Source organism: Procambarus clarkii, chromosome 30 (genome assembly GCF_040958095.1).
Source record: "Procambarus clarkii isolate CNS0578487 chromosome 30, FALCON_Pclarkii_2.0, whole genome shotgun sequence".
Taxonomy (NCBI): Eukaryota; Metazoa; Arthropoda; class Malacostraca; order Decapoda; family Cambaridae; genus Procambarus; species Procambarus clarkii.
Genome location: NC_091179.1, coordinates 17,761,944 through 17,783,081, shown reverse-complemented (window position 1 = coordinate 17,783,081; position 21,138 = coordinate 17,761,944). Strand labels below are relative to the sequence as shown.

The following is a 21,138-nucleotide window of genomic DNA, read 5'->3' as shown; positions in this document are numbered from 1 at the left end:
ATACTAGCCAGCTGATGTTTCCTTAACAGGCATCTGAAAGGAAGCTAATGTACTCAGTAGATGCTCAATAGCATCTCTTGAATGAAATCCTTTCCACCTGGTATTCCCTCCATGCCCTAGTCCAACAATGGAAATTTCTAATTCTGTGTAATTTGCTTGGTGCCACACTGGTTAAGGATGAAGAGGGCCATGAGTATTATTTTCAGAATTTAACATCGGGTGAATAGATTCAACTTTATTGCTATATTGAAAGGGCGAAATGTGCTCTTCCAGCACTCACGTTCCAGGCTGTGTCCTCTACAACATGAAGTTGTAGATAACATATACTGTAATATAATAATATATAATATATTATCATAAGGCTTCCAGTAAGTTTCACTCCCTCCTGTCACAAGACTCCTGTCACTCTCAGTCTTGTGACTTGAGTGACAAGCTCAGATGCTTTGGGATGTAGCTTACTGCATTTTAAATACCCTCTGGGAGTGGCATAATGCATGGAAAGGAGCTTCTTCCAAGCTCGAAGCATATTTTATACTTCTTATGGCATATGAATTCTGAGGTATTACTATTTTCACAACTATTATTTATATAATAATGCTTAGAGTTGGTAATTTATTTTCTAGCTTTAAATTTACCTTTCTGAAGGTGACAGATTTTCAGCTGTGTTTTGAATTAAAATTATTTTATTTTAATACCTTTTATTATGCTAATATCTTGTTTGGTAGATTGTTTTCTATTCCAAATAATTTTTGTATTTTCATCTGAATACTGTAATGTTAACTACAAAATAAGGGGCATGGTATATTTTAAGAGTAAAACTGCTTGAGGAATGGGGGGGTACCCATCCTTCCTTAGAAGGTGAAAAAAAAAAAGAGCTAGAAGGGAGATAATGCTGGCAAAAGGTGTAGGAAAGGACATTGATCAACTAGGAGACATTGTACGTGAATATTGTGAAGTTAGAAGAAAAAATAAAAGGGGCATAGAGGGGTTCAAGAAAGCACTTCTTCAGATGGAAAGCCAATATTTATCTTAGTATTTTACATGGGGTGCACTTTTACAGTGATGTAAGACCATATTTGTTGTCTGATGACAACATCAGTGTCAAAGCAACATTGATCATTCTTACAGAACTCTTAAGAAAATGAAAAGCAAATTCTTTATTTTTAGGTGAAAACTATAAAATTCAAACATCCAGTTTATGACATCAATGCAAATAAGAATGTTGTCGTCATCGCATTTCCGGAGAAACTAGCTGTTTTTGATGCTGCATCTCTGGAAGATACCTTCACTGTCACTACGTGCTACCCCTGTCCTGGCCCCAGGTATGCTCCTTTGAAGTTTATTTTTTCCTCTCGATTGCACGTATTGCGATTGCCTCGTCAATTTTGGTAGACCTCATCACAACTGATGTTGCATTTTATTCTCAATACTCTTGCATCTTTAATATTTCTCAAATGGACTTTGTTACTGTATCATAGTTTGTTCTTTTTCGTCTTCAAATATTTGAATTGACATATCATCTTCATTATTTTATATATATCTGTTTCAAGGTAAATGCTTTGATGAAGTGTGACCACTTGTTAGTGAATTCTTCATTAAATTATAATTATATTAAAGCCCTTGCTGAAGTTTATCATTTTTCAGGTTTTGCCATTGCCTGTGCATCTTTCATGTGCATTTCTTCTTAGCACTCAGAGAAGATCACATTGGTTAAGCTGTAAGCTGTGGCTACTACTGTACCTCGTGTAACTTTCTTGTACTCTGGTTATCTTTTTTCTAGCATAATCCATCTCCCACTATCTTCAGCATTCTTGACCCTCGGTCATCATCATTTCTAAGCACTCGTTTGATAATATTCAAAAGTCATTGTATGAATTGAGGCAAAAAGAGTGCGAGACGTAAAATAAGAAATTAGCATTCTATGAAAGAAAAACATGTAGATAAGCTCTTTAAGTCCTGTGCTGTATAGAAAATCTAAAACTTGCATTATCCATGTTCATTAGTTCCTTACCATCTATACACCTTGATTGTATGATTCTCCTTAAATTTAGCCTCAAAACAAATGAAATATGTGCAGAAAATATGTGCATATGAAATATGTCTTCCACCTTCAAGTGTAGAATACAGTCAAATTTTTGACTGCCGTTTAGGTCAGGTTCTTGTGTCGCCACTTGCTTGTGCTGGGAAATTGTTTTTATGATGTAAAGAGGGAGGGAGGGCTGTCCCATTAAGCATGATAAGGATTACAAATTTCCCTTTGGATATTTTCTATGATAGTGTTTCTATGGCAACCTGTATGCTACTTGATATGGTAATGTTGCACCAAAGGCCTTGGCATTAAAAACTCATTCCTCCTGAATGTTGTGTAATGTGAATATTTTGTTATCAGTTTGTGTAAAAGTGAGAGAATTCAGGAATATCATTTACTGTTCTTGTTTTCAGTGTGAATCCAATAGCCTTAGGTGACCGTTGGTTGGCATATGCAGATCGGCGCCTCATTCCCCTACATCAGTCATGTGGTGGAATGATTTCTGAGGGATCCACATCATACAAAGCCACTGTCTTTCATGCAGCAAAGTCCCTCACCAAGGTGTGTTGAATATTTTGTTTATTGCTGTTTAGTTATTTGCCTTTTTTCCTAATTCCAAAAATTATTTTCCTTCAGGAAATTCTTGAAGAAACTGTGAATGTAGTGGGAATGTTGAGAGGAGGAACTCCTTGCTGAACCCACAAACCAAAACAGAACAAAGAAGGATACACCGGGTCACATGCTAGTTAAGTCATCAGGCACACACAAAATATGTCATGCACAAATGAAATCAAAGTTTCTTAGGAGGAAATCCAAGGCACTTGACTGAATTTGGTCTTGAGCCTGCTCAACAATCATGGGGGACCATTCAGGAAGAATGTGTCAAGTCAGAGGGCTTGGTCTTTGCTTGGGGGTTTCTATCTGGTGGTGGTGTAATGGTATGGGCAGACCATAGCTCCTAGCACATTTTTTATACTTGCATGAATCATGTGTAATGTTATGATTCAAAGAGGTATAATTGGACATAGGAAGTCACTGAAAAGACTGGCAGGTGGGAGTGTATTAGTCAATAAGAAGTTGGAGTACTGTAGGCACATTACATGAAGTTGGTTTCAGCAAGCTGATTGGAAACATGTTTACAGTTTTGTTCACGAGTGTTTAGCTTCATGTGGCTGTTTTTTTCTAAGTTCAATACATGCGTTAAGGTCTTGTGCATTTACTTTTCATGCTGCCAAGTCCCTTACTAAGGTTTGTAGAACACAGAAGCTTTTGATTGCATTGATTGTTTTGCAAACACGATATTTTTTCAAAACACTGCTGCTTTCGAGCTATCCCTCACGTTTTGCACATTTTATGAGCTTCTGCCCTGAAATTTAGTTTGCTGTTAATTAAATTAAGAAATTTATAATTGAGCTGTTTGAAAAATTTTTCAAAGCTTATTTCATCAACTAAAAGACAAAATTAAAATTTCTTTTAACTTAAGAAAGGCCTACTTTTGTTCCTAATTCTATTTTGCTAAGTATTTTCAGGGAAAGTATGGCACTTTCAAATTGCACTGTGTGAACAGCACAAAGAAAGAAAGAAAGAAAGAAAAAGTCCCTGACTTGGAAATACTCTGTATCACAGTGATAAAAAAGTGCATGGCAGTTTTCTGTATGGTTACATTATTATAAATTATTGCCACTTCAGTTTGCTCGCTTTATATTTCATATTAATCATATTTTGTAGTACTTTTGATTAGGTTTCTTTATATTTTGCTTTCTCTGCTCTAGGATTGAAACTATTGGTAATAATCAGCATTTCTTTAGCAAAGGTACTAATTGACAGTACAATCCATTATGCTTTATTGTGAGGGCAATAAATAAAATATAAACATTAGACACTGTAAACTTCTTGCATATGAATCATAAATTCAGAGGAGTGAATGCATACTGTATTGCTTTCATCACATAGGCCCACAGTACGAGTCCATTGTTTACATTCTGCTTTACAATTCAGCTTGGTAGTCAGATTTACCATACAGTCTCTGCTTTCTGGTACAGTTTGTATCTGTACATCTGGGAATCTACAGTCGAGCAGAATAGCTCAGAAATCAAGTTTTAAGTGAAAATGAAAAGCTCATTTCTGTGCTAGATGCAAAAATATGGCAGTCTCTGTGATGCTAAGAAAGGTCTGAAAAAGATTTGAGTATTATTGAACTATTTTTGTTTATTTTTAACATGAAATATATTCAAAAGTAGTCTGTATGCAAAGGTTAAAAGAATGCCTCAATATATACAGTATATGCAGTGATGATTATTATGTTAGCCTATGATAGTGATGTGATGATAATATGATGGTAAGGAACCATCATATTATCTAAATCCATCTTGTTGCCTCTCATACCTGCTGAGAGGAACCATTGAAGGTGGTTCTCCCAGTAACCAAGGAGAAGAGAATCCAAACCTTGGATTACAACCTTGTTTGTAAGCCAAGGTTTGTAATCCTTGGCTTACAAATGAGTAATCTGGATTCAATCCATGGGCACGTCAGAAACAGTTGGGCAAATTTTGTTTCACCGGATGCCTCTCTTCAAACAATAAATAGGTACCTGGGAGTTAGGTAACTATTGTGGGATTCATCCTGGAAATAGGTTAATAGTAGGCCAGTAGTTGCCATGTCATCTTTACCATTTTTAACACACATTCTTTCACCTGTCTTTTTAACGCCTTGTAGGAACACACCTGATTGCTGGTTGTTGTATTTGGCCTTCCTGTCCTTTCCTTGCTTCTGATGATTGCCATCCTTTGAAGATATGACCTTACAGGCATTGTTTCGTTTTGCATTGGGCACTGGGCACAGGATGGATGATTTTATTGTGTTTGATGGTGATGTAAATGAACATAGGAATGCAGTACACTATGTTCTGTATCTGTTCTATGGGTTTAATGTTAGCAAACACAGGCTCCAGTGAGCCTCTTACTGTAGTTATTAGATGCACTAGTTATAATGTTAAATAATTCTATACAATATTTACATATTTTCATGAGCAGCACATACACATTCAAGCTAGTTGAGTATTTTGTTTTTCTTTTAAAAATTGGCTCTGCTTATTTTTATCCCTTGATTTTCATAGGGGGCCTTCCCTGCTTACAGTATTCTTATATCACTTAATAATCTCACTCGTGTAATATAAGCTATGAAGTACACATACTGTAGATCGTTAGTTCAGTAAATTTAGAACTTCAACAGATATTTTGTTTAATGTTTCAGTAGAAATACTGCACTTAATATAGAAGTACTAGTACTGTATTGTATGTTGTCTTGTAAGTTTCAGAAGTTAATTTCTTGTAGTATTCTGAATTAGATGTTAGATTGTTAAATACTTATACACATTACCTTTTAAGCTTTCAGTGTGTGAAATTTATAATGGCCAGTAAACAAATTAATAACATTAGAGTATCACCTCCATGCAGCAGAGATAGATCAACTGCGTACTGTATTTCCATGCAGATTTATTGCTAATGCTACATGCAACATTTTCACTGAAGGTTTTAATATATTGTGAAACGTTTATTATTGTAAGTGCGGTCTTGTGCTGCCAGAAAATGCCTTCTTGTTCTTATGTTTTTGAAAATTACAGTCCTGGTACATAATTTCTACTGTTCATTTTGACTTATATTAAAAGGGATTACTACTTTCTTTCAAAACATGTTTGTACATACAGCATTCTAAAAATTCTTTGTCTGTACAGTATTCTTCACCAAATTTTATTTTCCACTTCAGTTCTGGGGCCAGATTCACGAAGCAGTTACGCAAGTACTTACGAACGTGTACATCTTTCCTCAATCTTTGACAACTTTGGTTACATTTATTAAACAGTTAACAAGCATGAAAACCTCCCAGTCAACTGTTATTGTTGTTATAAACAGCCTTCTGGTACTTCAGAGCTCATTAACTGTTTAATAATTGTAAACAAAGCCCCCCCCGAAAGATTGAGAAAAGATGTACAGGTTTTTAAGTGCTTGCGTAACTACTTCGTGAATCTGGCCCCTGGGCTGGCTAATGCGTGTCTTCATTTTACTTTACATTTACATTTTACCACACCAGTTGGGGGTGTAGACTCTCCCTTAAACATTGAACACCTAAATTTGTGCAGTATTGCACATCTCTTGTGTATAGTACATTTGCATAAAGCTTTAACCCCCATAACAAAATTACTTTGATGCATAAAATATTTATAATGTTACAACTTCTTACAGTATTCAGTAATGTTGTGTGGACACTGTTTATGAAGAAAACGTTTCAAAGATTTGAAATTCTTTTATTTGTAATGGAAGAGTTTTCTCCGGCTATTTATTATTTATTGACTTGAAATTCATTATAAATTCAGTAAACATTTTTATTTCTGAATTTATAATCTATGGTACACTATATTAATAATATACTGTATACAACATTAATAATGTATTGTACAAGGCCTCAATACTATCGTTTTACACTGTATCACCATGGCCACTTCAATTTATTTGTGAAACATCACTGAATATTTCCCCAAATTCCGGTGCTTGACCTTGGGTTAAAATTACAATGTTAAACCAAAAAAAAGTGTTGAAGATTGAAATGCTTCTTTCTAATCAGTCCCTCAGTTGCTTCCTGAGCCATCGTCAACCCAGGACACTGTTCACTTCACTATTAATCAACTCAACCAGGCTTGAGTCGATTTATAGACCATTTATAAGGAACTTTTCAAGTGGTCTTGCCACGTGATTTTGAGGGGGAGGCAATGGAGTCTCAATTCATTACTGAAAGAAACCATCCACTGAAACACGAAAGAGCTATACAAACTTCTTAACATCTGCATGTGATAACATGACTTGCAAGGATATCCAATTATCAGTGTGATGGCTTGGTGAAACACTCTCCAGGGCATAGCCCTGAGGAACTGGGTTACAATTCTGGGTATAATTACAATTAACATTATTACTTGTGGGTATTCAGAGATTTGCTCTGCACTTTGGTATTATTGCTAGTGATTTCTCTTGGTATTAGAGCTCTTCACTGTTCTTCTCCAGCTACATGGCAAGACTATTTGGAAAGTTTCTTGTCATGGCCGCACTAAAAGTCTACTAGTTCCTTGCTTGTGAGCAGTGTTTTGGATAGATTCTGGCTCTGGTGCAGTGAACAACTGAAGGGACCTTGCTCAGAAAATAGTCCACTAGTTCCTGGCTTGTAAGCGGTGTTTTGGATAGATTCTGGCTCTGGTGCAGTGGACATCTGAAGGGACCTTGCTCAGAAAATAGTTATAATTCTTTCTCTTGGCTTCATTCCTTTAATCAAGTTAATTTTATCAGTATTTTACTACTGTATTCATATATTTCTTATGTATTTCTTATATAGATTATAAATTTAACAAGATAACCGAACATGTATGCCTCATTCTCCAGGGTCTCAAAGAACTAAGTGAGAGTGTTGCGTCCAACCTGATGGGTCAGCGGGTAGGATCTCAAGCCCAGCAGACTCCTCCGACGAACCTTCCCACACCTGGTGTTGTAACCGTTATCGACACTCAGGTAGGATTCTAGTGTTTATTTTTGCATTTATGATTATTTTTATTCTTAATTGTCTGTATTAAAAAGTAAAAAAATAATAGTAAATATTTCATGTGATTGGGTATTAAGTGTGGGAAATGTCCTTCAAGTTCACTATGCAAATCATTAAATTTGTATAATTATTTCATTCACTTTTTCATTTGTATAATTTTAATTTCTCCTTATATTAGTATTTTAAGATTTTGTTGATTTCTGGTGGTTTATAGCAGAATTTTTTATTTTGCATCAGATAGTGGGTTCTGGCGAGATAAGTCTTATGAGTAGTGGCACCACTAATGGCATCGTCGCTCACTTTACTGCTCACCACGGAGCTCCCATTGTGGCACTGAGCTTTGATCCAACAGGAATGCTGCTGCTTACAGCTGACAAGCAGGGTCACAATTTCCATCTCTTCCGCCTGCAGCCTCATCCTTTGTCTGCCTCCCAATCTGCTATTCATCATCTGTACACACTACATAGAGGCGATACCACAGCAAAGGTAAAGGAGCACTATTACAAGAAATGTATAATTTAGGCTTTGATATATGAAGGAAAATTATCAATTAAAAAATTTAGCTAGCAGTTGACAGGGCAAGGAATGATATCCTTGCTTTTTTTTTGAGGGAGGATATGCTATAATGACTGATCCTGTGTATCAGTGTTTTGATTCATTTGTTTTAAATGGATTTTTAAAAAATGATTCATTCATCATTTGCCAGTGTAATGATACTTAACACTGGCTTTCTGGTGATGTTCAAATGCACCATCCATGCTTTGACAGTAAAAATTCTAATCACAGTAAAATTCATCATCTATTTTAAAATTACCAAAAATCACCTACTATATTTTCATTAATTTGTTACTTGTACTGTAATTTTTTGAGCACAGCATGAATAGTTTTAACAGTTTATCAATAGTTTATCATAATTTAGAGCTCACATCAAGTAACTACTTCCCACTCAGAACAATTATAATTGCTCTGCTTTTAAATATTTTCACTATTCTTTGCAAGTTCCCTGTAGGAAAAGTATGAAAGTTATGTATATCTCCTTATATTGTGATACTATATGTCCATATTTCCATATTTTATATTTTTATTTGATAAATACATGAGGAATGCTGAAACTTTCATAAAAATTCATATATTCAGGACTGTCATGCATGAACTATTATTAAAAACATATTTTATATGAGCTCTATTCTCTAGCAAATTCATTTATGAACGTTTTGACACCCAATTTATAGTTTATAACTCAAAAACTAGCTGAGAAAATGTAAAAAGAGTATAAACATTTTGGGGGTGACTTGAGTGTGACCCTGAGATGCCAAGAACATTAATGGTCATGAACCCACTGAACCCTGTCATCCTTCATTCATAACAAGACAGTGTGTGTCAATGCATTGTAAAGGATAAAACTGTTAAGCTTAAGGTTTAGTTGAGGTTTTCTTTCACAATGAAGTTCACTTGCCATTTTTATTTTCCAGGTTACTGACATATCATTTTCTCTTGATTCACGTTGGGTGGCCGTTTCAACTCATCGGGGAACAACACATGTTTTTCCCATAACACCTTATGGGGGAAATATTGGAGTTCGAACACACACCTCAAATTGTGTAGTTAACAGGTAAGATAATGGTATGGGTGGGAAAGGAGAGTATGTATGTGTATATGTAATAGACTGTGTGTAATATTTTTATAAAGTCTTTGTGGTATATACAGAAAGAACACACTATGTTATTATTAAAAATGTTATGAAAATGGACTAAAAAAAAAATAAAATACCCCCTCCTGTTCCTCCTCCCCAAAACTTAATGATTATGTTCATTGGTTGTATTTAAAATGATAATACAGTATGCCTTGGGGTCTTGTATACCCTGGTTCAGGTTACTTGGTCCATATAATTAGAATTAGAAAGCTTATTCAAGGCAACTTACACAAATTGTTACAATAATAGCTGGACTGCACAGGTATACATCAGTCTAAGTTAAACTTAACATTTTTGGCATAAATTGAATAACATTTAGCTTACAATTTGAATGATGATATATACATATATTGGTAAAACAATGTGCAGTTTATCATTAGAGCAGTAAGACATATATATTGGCAAAATTTATATCTCAAAATTAGGATGATGAGAAGACAATGTGAAGAACTAATGTAAACAAATAAATACAAAATTATTTATTGGAAAATGGAAACAACAAGAAAATTGACTTTTTAATTTTGTTTGCCATGAAAAGGTTGTTTAAATTTTTTAGTCATACAGCTTGTATGACCCTCCTAGTACCAATTGGTGGCACAGTCAACAGGTTAACAATAGCTTCAAATGGTCTTGAACACAAATGTCATGGTGAATACATCTTGTTCCTGTTTAACAGACTTTTATGCCTCACCCACATGTCTCTCTATACATTTAATCAGCATTATGTCCTTATAGTAACGCCTACAATATACTGTATGACAAATGTTTTGTAATTTTGCCAGGTTAAGTCGTTTCCATCGCAGTGCAGGGCTTGATGACACTCCTTCATCAGGACGTAATTCACCAGTACTTTCAGCTTCGCCTAATTCCTCAAAATTTGCTTTCGAAGTAAGCCCTAATTTGGCTTATCCTAATCCACGGTACCCACCTTATCCAACGCCAACCATCATAAAACCTCTTGTACAACTTAGACAGCCTCTACTGCAAAATCTCATTGGTGAGTAATTTTGTTTAATTAATTATGCATCAGAACAACGGCGTAATCCTGCTCGAATAGCACCCGGTTCTCTGGAAGTCAGGATGTAACGGAAGGACTCTGTTGCAATCCTGTGATCAATTTTAATGAAAAATAAGTATAGATTTTTGGTGAAGCAGATCCGCTTATTTCCTGGATTAGAATGCTGCTTCTGAAATGGGAAACATTCTATTGTTATTCTGTAAATAGACAAGAGACCACATCTCTTAAATATTAATTAATCTTAATCCAAAGAAAGAGATATCAGAGGGACAAAATTTATGGGCCAGTTTTTCAGATGATTGTCTCTTTATCCGTACATTCATCTGCGAAGTTTTGTTTCTGTTCATTAACTTACAATGTTAATTTTTTGGGAGGGGGTTACTTACAAAAAGGGGGCCTTTTGATTGTACAGCATTGAATTGGTGTCATATACTATACTCTGATATTCAGATTAATCTTTAAGGTTTATAGTTTTGCTTTGTTATTGAGATTAATTTAGTTTCATTATAATTAGTGAAATAATATACTGTACTTCAAAGTATGTTAAGTTTGGTTTTGCCTTATCTGCCATTCCTCTGTAATCAAGTTTATTCCTCTTGGTTACTATTTTATATATATATATAGTATTATATACTAAGTAGTGAAAATGTACAAATAAACAGCTAAAAACATGCACACACACATGTTCATACATCTACGACTGCACTTAGATAATTACACATGTACATACATGTTCACACAAAACTCTCTTTTTCCAAACCAAACAGGGTGGTAAATGGGTGAAATAAATTAAATTAAATTGTGAGGGCTCTTGTCTGCCAGAACCATTGAAGACTTCAAAAGTTCATAGACAAAGATTATAGGAAAGACAGGACACTAAGAGTATAGCTTTCAGCATGTTACTAAATTTGGGCAAGACATTCACTCGACACTCTTTCATTCACTCGACACTCTTTCATTCACTCGACACTCTTTCATTCACTCTTTACTGAATTTCTAAAGTATATATTTATATAAAGTAAATGATCTATATATATATATAGATCATTTTATATATATATATAGATCATTTTTATTATGAAGGTTCCATGGGTACAGGTCCGTCTCCAAGTCGAAGTCCTCCTAGTACCAAGTCTCCAAAGTCTCCAAGCGGTGATGACATAATCAAGGTTAGAGCATTAGGAATCCTAGTGGTTTCATGAATGGACAAAAATAAGTATGAATGAATAACAAGAGTAGAATGAGCATGAACTACTTCTCATGCTGCAATATAAAGTGCTTGCTCATTTATTTTAGGTTTGAAAAGGTAAAAGTTGCTCTTGCAATTGCATATGCTCCATGTGACTACAAAAGTAATAATTTTGTTTTACGCTAGTTTATAGAATGAGGGATAGGAAGTGATAATAGTTTTTTTCAGTTTTACTCTGAATTAATTTTGTTTTACAATAGAGTAGTGAAAAGGATTGTTTTTAACTGTAAACTGTAGTTTGAGACAAAGTAAGATATTTAAATGTAATAATTGAGCTGGTTGTAGAATATGAAAAGCGAACAAAATATAATTAACTATTTTGTGGCTAAATAAATGTAATAAGCATATTTTTCTGTATATATGGAAGATTATTATATAAAGATATTAATTGCCTTAAATATGGGTATTTAATAATAGTGTGTATATTTTTCACTCGTCTGTTAGGTGTCTTCTGTATTTGGAAGTCCCCGTGGCTGGCTTGCCGGGTCCCCGACTGTACCACGAGACAAGCAAAGAAGAACAATGGATTCACTTTTTGTAATGGCTTATCATGGAAACCTCTTGGAATATCATCTCGAGCCTCATCCTGCTGCCAGTATACCCCAGGACAAGGTTACCGAAGACTCGCCTATTGAATTAGAGGCAAGCTGTCATATATTCTTTTGGATCATAGAACTACAGTACTGTATAATAATAAAATATTTACAAATATTATTTAATTTAATCATGATTGATATAAAGAAAAAAGGCACTGGAAAATTAGGAACTCTTAGGGAAGAATCAGCATTCAGGTGTCTTATTTAGAATGTAACTTTTTATATTTACTGAATACCTGATTTTTGGTTACCTATTCCACTCAGATGCTCACAAAGGCAGTTGTGCCTGAGATTGTCAGGCCTGTTAATGTGGGAAGTGTTATGATAATAGCTGCACACACATTTCTGTTTCTGTGGGAATTGGCTTGTTAAGATATTGTTCTACCTCAGGTTCATGCTAGTGCTCAGTGGGCACTGGTTCGAGAATCCACTAGTGTGGAACTGAGACCTCCGTTAGATATGACATCTCCACTATTGACTCCTTTATCACCTACACGACCGCGTTCACTGTCGCCTGCCCATTCTTTTGATCATGATGACCCAGAGGAACGGTGGATGGCCCAGGTAACATTAAGTTAGATTCTTATTTTTATACTTATTATGGTTAATTGAATTATTATTAATTGTTTGTGTTTTCAGGTAACCCAGGTTTGAAAAGCTATAAACTTTCAATAAAAATGCATGTACTTGATTATCTTTTATATCTATTTTTTTTATCAATGAGAATTCTAAGTATTTACTCTTATGATTTATAGCTCATGCATTTTTATTCATGTTTTAACTGCACATGCATTAAGTTGAGGCCTTTAACTCTTAAACTGCACCCCTATAAACAGCCCTTTGGACTTACTCTTAAAAGCTGACTCTGGGGGCATCCAAGGTTCATTCTCAGAAAGGTTACTTTCTTTGTCCCGACCTCTATTTTTCTCCGAGCTGATGATACCCCCCATCCTGGAAAGTGGAAAATGGTGGGGTGGATGTATGTTTATGTAAGTAAAAAAACACCTGGTTTTAGCACAAGTGAGCTTTGTGGGAAACAAAAATTTTTGTTAAATGAGTCATGTATGTTGTAAGTCATTCTCAGTTTACAGATCAAAATGTATATACTGTATAAAATTAATTTTAATGCAGTTTCTCTCTCTACATGCAGGTTTGGTTGTGCCAGTTAAGATATTTGTTTCAACAGATTTAATTGCCAAATAATATATTGCCTTTATATGGCTACCTGACAATTATAATTTCCAGGTGGAAATTCACACACATTCTGGGCCTCATCGGCGGCTCTGGATGGGTCCACAGTTTACATTCAAATCAATTCCTAGTGTGGGGTCAGGCTATGCTGGAGGTGGCCAGGGAGGTTATGAAGGAACTCCCATCTCTGTTTCTTCCCTGGACCGTCCTCCACGGTCATCACCAGTCAACATGCCTGGTACTGGTGGTGCAAGTGTTCCAGTACTGATTGAAGCTGGTTCACTTAGTAAGTACTGTAATGTACCTGTGATATTATTTAAAATATTCTGTATAATATTATTTAATATGGTATTTATAGAACTGGTCATTTGCAGACGAGTCACAATAACGTGGCTGAAGATACGATGACTAAACTACACACCAAAAGATGAAGGAGCTGCAACATTTCGGGTTCATCCTGGACCATTTTCAAGTCACACACAGCTTGATAATGGTCCAGGATGGACCGAAATGTCGGCATTTCTTTGTTTTCTGGTATGTGGTTTTGTCATCAACTGGTCATTTGCTTTTTGAATACTGTACTTGTATTTAGTTAACTTGTTTTTAATTCATATGAATAGTAAACAATTTCAAAGATTTGTTATTGCTAATTCAGTAAATTGCTTAACTGTAAATATGAAAGATTTAGTTGGAAACAATTTGGATTATACCAGTATCTGTGTTTTATTTATTAATAAAGATTCTTAAATTGCATCATTTGAATCTCAGATCATTAATAATTACTTTGACCATTATTTTCATGCCATTTTAAATCAAATAAATAAGTACACCATTATAACTAATAACCATGGGGTAACATGAGAATACTAGAAGTAATAAATTACCTCAAATTTAAATTATTTAAATTTGTAAATTTAAATTTACTGTACTGTAAATCTCTACTGTAAATTTAAATTTACTAGTTGAAATTTGCTAACCATTTTTAATGTCTTATCCTATAGCTGGTAGTCACGATCAATCGCCAAGACTTATGGAGAGATACGGTGGTGATTCTGGCAGTTTAGATCCGGAAACTATGATGATGCAGCTGCGAGATGACCTTGCCGACGCCATGATGGATACCCAGCATTCATTTCATCGGGGTGATACTGGTTAGTGATTTCTCAATTATTTTTATGAAACTTGGTTGATGGGTATTGTGTAGAATATTTTTGTAGCCTTGAAGAGTGACAGTTTGATCACTTGTAATATGATATAGTTTGCATTTTGAATTTAGCAGTACAGTACCGGGTATACATTTGTAGCGAAGTTAGTAGAGTCGAGTTAATATCACTGAGATAGGGGTTGCCTCAAGTCCTTCTTCCTCTTTTGTTTTTCCATTATTTTCTGTGTGTAGAGTGGATGGGAACCATGCTGTGGTGACTGAGGGAATTACCATCTGGAGGTTGCTGGAGCGGAGGCTTATTAGGTTGGTGTGCGGGTAGTGGGCTTAGATGGAGACCTTGTTTGGTATGAGAACAAGGAAGGATTCTTATGCAGTTTTGAGTTTTTATGGATCACTCCATATTGCCATGCTGGATTAAGGTTAACTCTAGTGACTATCTGCAAGGATTATTTGAAAAGCTGCCGGGAATGTCTTGTGTCGATTTCTTGTCAAGAGGACTTGACATATTTTATCTTGAGGGACCAACTAAATGATCAAGCTGAGAATGGTGCTTGTTATATTCACTCAGCCATCTCTTTAGCATTGTACTTAAATATGCAGTCATTACACAGTTATCAGAAAAAATGTGGACAGAGCTATATTGATGGAGCTACGGCCTCACACACGTGGGGTCACGGTTCGAGACCCATACAGTCCAGGTGAATGAAAGGAAAAATATACCTGTACGTTGAAAGTATTTTTTATCTTTTACAAATATTTATGTGTACAAATATTTGTTTAGATTAAATATAGAATTTTGTATAACAATTTGAACTCAAAATATTGCTTACTAACTTACTTTGCAAAATAAAAGTAAATTTTTTTCTTCATAATTTCTTTTGATTGTTGTTTCTGTTATTTAGTGTTAAATAGTATTCAGTAAATACTTAATAGTGAATGTCCATATAATCTAGGTTTGCTCATGTGCATTATATATGCAAAGGTGCATGTGCTTGTAATGACACATGTTTGAACTAGACTTTGCTGGTTTAAGCAAAACAATACTTTTGTTCTCTATAGGAGGCAAGGGCATCCCCAAATTATATCGTCGACTATGCTCACTTCAGAGCCTTGGCCCACAACTATTAGGCACCATTGTGCTTGGTATGTCTTTGTGTGTGATATGTGCAGAATGTGTGTTGCATGAATATAATATGGTACTCTAGCAGTTTTTTGGTGTATGTAATGTGGTTGTAGCTTGTGCTGATCATAGTTTGTGTGAATATAACAACCTAGAAGCAGACCATTTAACAAGTTTTGTGAAAAGATCGTGTACTAGAATGTCTCCTTTGGGATGTGCTTCGTGTATGGGATATTTGCCCAGCAGACGTAGTACTGTATGTACTATTTATATATATATATATACATATAGTTATAAACACTTGCATATTTCACTATAATGTTAAGTTTTTCTAGTACACAACAATAACAGGTTTTAAGCCTAATGTGTGTGTGTGTGTGTGCTGTCTGCAAACTATTTATGCTTCTATATACAGTACAATATATACAAAAGAAAATATTAGATGATGCTTTATAGTGTGTAGCTAAGCCTTGGGTCAAAGTACTTGGACTGAGCATTATCCACTTACAGTAGTGCAAGAAAATTTATTTAGGTATTCAATACATAATGTGATTAATTGCCATCTAACCAAGATCATCTACAGTAATTTTATTTTGAAAATTTGCACATTTTTATTATTAGATCCCAGACATGTGCTTCTAGTTCTCTAACACTTTCTAAGGTTCTTGGCAAGGAAGCCTTGAATTCAGATTTTTTTTACTTTGAAATGTTCATGAGGACAAAGATCCATGTTTAGTTTTGGAATTATATCTGTATACAGAATAGATATATATATCCTCTAGTGTTTCTGTACACATCATTAAGAGCCAGCTGAAAGTATGAAAGAGTGGACAAATATTTGTATTTGTTCTACTCCATTGATTCAGGAATGGAGTATGATTAACAGTCTTTTCCATAATGTACTTGCCAAAAAATAAAAATAAAAACTCTAAAGCTATTAAATACCATATATTGATTTTTGTGACATAAAGTAGATTGAAAACTTAGAGGATTTTGAAGTAATGTTTGTCTTGAGTCTATCAGGAACTTTATTGCTTCAGATTTCAGTCCTAATTTTTATTGTGTATTTATTATCTCAAATATTGTCCTTGGCATCAAGTTATCTTTTATAATATTGCTATGCATCCTGACTTCCACCTTTACTAACACTGAAAATTTAAGTTGCAGCAACCTCATTTCTACAAAGCCTATTGTAAATTAGTGTTTCCACACTGCCTAACTTAAGGTAATCTAACTTAGCCTAATCTTGGCTATCTAGGCATTTAGAATATTTACTATAAAGGAGTTCATCTTAATCTTGAAGACAAACTTATCTAGTTTTTTTTATCTTATTACAAGAACTCTTTGAAAATATTTTTTTAGTGGCAGAATGTACCATACAAATTTTCTAATATTTAATCATTTTTATGGTTTAATAAAGTTGCAAAAATAATTTGTATATAAATTTGAAAGAATACCAAGAAAAAGATTTGAATGCAAAATGAGATATTGTATTGTTGTAATGGCTGTATTAGCTTGATGCTTATGGTTGCTTTATGTATTATATAAAAGAAATTAAAAAATATATATTGTAACGAAGTCTGAGGTTGGCAATAACTCGGTTGAAGGGTGACGACCAAAGATCTTGTCACCAGTAGAAAAAATGTCCGAGAAAGTGCTGGAAAACTAAAAGTACTGTAGTTTTTAAATGTCTCAACAAAAAGCTTTTGAAGAATAAATACAGTATTGTATAGCATAGGAAGGATATAGTTTTTAAGAGTTACAAAAACATTTCCACATTATATTTAGAAATTGTTAAAGATGATTGTAGATAGAATCTATATCTATAAAAGTCTGTCTGTTTATGCTTGACTGTCCGAGGTTGGAGGCCAGATGTTTGTGGCTAGCTGCACTTGCCTTTCCAAGGTGACACATGTGGATGGGGATTTAGTGTCGCAGGACAGTTAGGGTCGGCCCATGTGCCTCACTTTGATAAATATCGGCATCTACAGTATAGTAACCCTGTGATTTTCATCGTCTGAAATCTGGGAATGGATTTCTGTAAAGATTTTTTTGCAGTTTTTCAGTTCTTTGTAATATTAAATTTTCAGAGAGAATGATGGAGAGGGGGAGAGTAAGTGAATAAAAAAGATTTGGGAATATAGTACTAACACCATTATTATAGTGTTGGAGCCAATGGTATATTGTTGGAACCAATAGTATTGTGGTGAAACCAATAGTACTGTATAATGTTGGAACCAAATTTGAATGGAATGGAATGGAATGAGTAGAATTGAGTTAACATCAATAGTACAGTGTTGGAGCCAATAGTATAACTTTGATTTTATTAATGGCATGGTCAAAGCTATTATCTGTGCTTTGACCATGGTACTGTATATTAATGTAAAAATCTGCAAAGAAGCTAAAAATGCCTTGAAGACCTGAAGGTGCTTGGACATTTTCTTAGCTTATTAATGGTTTTTGAATATTCACCAAGTATATATGTGTGTGTGTGTGTGTGTGTGTGTGTGTATGTAATTATCTAAGTGTAGTTACAGGATGAGAGCTACGCTCGTGGTATCCCGTCTTTCCAGCACTCTGTCATATAACGCTTTGAAACTACTGACGGTCTTGGCCTCCACCACCTTCTCACCTAGCTTGTTCCAACCGTCTACCACTCTGTTTGCGAAAGTGAATTTTCTTATATTTCTTCGGCATCTGTGTTTAGCTAGTTTAAATCTATGACCTCTTGTTCTTGTAGTTCCAGATCTCAGAAAATCTTCCCTATTGATTTTATCAATTTCTGTTACTATTTTGTATGTAGTGATCATATCACCGCTTTTTCTTCTGTCTTCTAGTTTTGGCATATTTAATGCCTCTAACCTCTCCTCGTAGCTCTTGCCCTTCAGTTCTGGGAGCCACTTAGTGGCATGTCTTTGCACCTTTTCCAGTTTGTTGATGTGCTTCTTAAGATATGGGCACCACACAACCGCTGCATATTTTAGCTTTGGCCTAACAAAAGTCGTGAACAATTTCTTTAGTATATCACCATCCATGTATTTAAAGGCAATTCTGAAGTTAGAAAGCGTGGCATAGGCTCCTCACACAACGTTCTTTATGTGGTCCTCAGGTGATAGTTTTCTATCTAGTACCACCCCTAGATCTCTTTCTATATCAGAATTCTTTAAAGTTTTCTCACATAATATATAAGTTGTGTGGGGTCTATGTTCTATTCCACAACATGGCATTTATTAACATTAAATTCCATTTGCCAAGTGGTGCTCTGTATACTTATTTTGTCCAGGTCTTCTTGAAGGGCATGACAATCATCTAAGTTTCTTATCCTTCCTATTATTTTATCATCATCAGTAAACATGTTCATATAATTCTGTATTTCAACTGGTATATCATTTATGTAGACAATAAACATCACTGGTGCAAGAACTGAACCCTGTGGTACTCCACTTGTGACATTTTTCCAGTCCGATACATTGCCTCTAATTACTGCCCTCATTTTTTTATCAGTCAGAAAATTTTTCATCCATGTTAGAAGCTTACCTGTCACCCCTCCAATATTTTCCAGTTTCCAGAACAACCTCTTATGTGGAACTCTGTTGAAAGCCGTTTTTAGGTCCAGATAGATGCAGTCAACCCAACCATCTCTTTCCTGTAAAATCTCTGTGGCTCGATCATAGAAACTGAGTAAATTCGATACACAGGATCTTCCAGATCAAAAACCGTACTGTCTGTCTGATATTATAGCTTTTCTCTCCAGGTGTTGTACCCATTTAGTTTTTAATAGTTTTTCCAATACTTTCACTATTACACTTGTCAATGATACAGGTCTATAATTGAGGGGGTCTTCCCTGCTGCCACTTTTGTAGATTGGAACTATGTTAGAAATTCAATAGTTATTTGTTTGTTTTGAGAAAGCATTTAAAGCTGTGAGAGAATCATTTATTTTATGCCAACATGGCCAATTTGTTAATTTTTCCCGAGATCAATTAACATTTGTGTTTATTGCTATAAGGATTTTTTTTTTTTTTTTTTTTTTTTAAATATTTAGCTAGGTATAGCCAGCAGGCAGTACTAAAAATTGTTGTATTGATCAGAATGTGACCTCTTCCTCTTGAATTCTGGTGACCATCAAAAGCCTATGTCCATTCTGTACCTCAGACCATTCCCCTGCAAAGTTGGGTAAGGTTTGCCCCAAGCTTCTGGCTTCAACCTTAGACACACATAGACAGACAAACATTCTCTCTTACAGGTATTCAGTAGTTAAATATTTTGATACCTATTTGTAGTACAGGCTGATTTTGGTTATCCAGTGGGAGCTCAGTGTAGTTGCTATTCTGTACAGTAATGTATATGTAATGTACTATAATTGCCTGAAGTTTTTTCTGTCAGTTCTTACCACCTCTATTCTGTCTTGTTGACAAACCCTGTTATCCATTTTTGTTATTTTGGAAATAGTATTAGTCCAAATGCCATATTCCTCTGACAGCCACTTCCCTACCACACATACTTAATACTTATCTATAGTAAGGGTAATTCAATTCCCTTTATCTGATGTAACCTTACTACTATTATTGGATGACATAGCTTCAACTTGCAAATAAGTACTGATATACAGTATCAACAAATTTGTCGGCCAAATTCCTTGAGTAATGACACGTCGGATTGCACTTAGACACAGAACACACATGGTTGGTATGTGTGCACTAACAGTAAGCCCGCACTCGCCAGAGAAAAGTAATAATACAAAAATTTTGTTTTTACTTAAGAGGTGCAAAACTAGGTCAGAAAATAGGATCTGCAAATTTCAGCATGTGACACTCCAAATTGCACCACAAATGCTACCAAATCCATATTGAAATCCAGATTTTGTTTATATTGTCTGGTAGCAAAATCATTGTTATTTACATGTACATTACAGTACATGTACTCGAATACATATAATTAATTGAGGTAAAGAGTTTGGAATGTCCACTATGCATACACATGATACAATGTACATGCATACAATATATAGGTAAAATATATAAATTGTAAACACATGCAGTATATTATTACTTTGAGAGTGTGCAAAGATTTATACAGTTCTTAATAGGTTTTTCATATATTCAGTAAATTATCCAATTATATGGTTTAAATATTATAAACTTTCTATTACCAAGTGTGCTGTAGGTTTTATAAAAAAAAGGTGAAGTTTTTTTAACTCTTTCATTATTTGCTTTTGTATATATTCTGCTTAGAAATGCATACTAATACTGTTTTGTTTCTTTAAACAGTAATATGAATTAATTTTCACTTTAATAATTTGTGGTAATTAAAAACTTGTGAATATTTGTTTACTAATTAATTTAACTCGCTTAATGTTTTTAATTTATTTAACCTGGGACAGAAGTTACATTATTAAACTTCAAGATCTTTTATGAAGATTTAACCATCACTGAAAAGGAAACTAACACAGAAGATGTTACGCATTAAATTTCAAGTTTCACGGGAGGTTTAG

At 34.6% G+C, this 21,138-nt stretch overlaps 1 protein-coding gene across 8 annotated transcripts in view; it reads left to right on the top strand.

Moving 5' to 3' along the window:
* Positions 1-21,138, top strand: part of LOC123765471 (BCAS3 microtubule associated cell migration factor) — a 39,854-nt gene that overhangs the window by 8,291 nt on the left and 10,425 nt on the right. For 3 of the 8 annotated variants that reach the window (XM_069333973.1, XM_045754073.2, XM_045754071.2), the window contains 12 exons: positions 1,168-1,322; positions 2,443-2,590; positions 7,456-7,581; positions 7,850-8,098; positions 9,085-9,224; positions 10,088-10,302; positions 11,407-11,492; positions 12,017-12,214; positions 12,559-12,732; positions 13,414-13,645; positions 14,361-14,510; positions 15,584-15,667. In XM_069333973.1, the coding sequence (XP_069190074.1) occupies positions 1,168-1,322; positions 2,443-2,590; positions 7,456-7,581; positions 7,850-8,098; positions 9,085-9,224; positions 10,088-10,302; positions 11,407-11,492; positions 12,017-12,214; positions 12,559-12,732; positions 13,414-13,645; positions 14,361-14,510; positions 15,584-15,667 (1,957 nt within the window). The remainder of the gene's footprint in view (positions 1-1,167; positions 1,323-2,442; positions 2,591-7,455; positions 7,582-7,849; positions 8,099-9,084; positions 9,225-10,087; positions 10,303-11,406; positions 11,493-12,016; positions 12,215-12,558; positions 12,733-13,413; positions 13,646-14,360; positions 14,511-15,583; positions 15,668-21,138) is intronic. The other 5 variants (XM_069333972.1, XM_069333974.1, XM_069333975.1 and 2 more) reach the window with 3 other exon arrangements.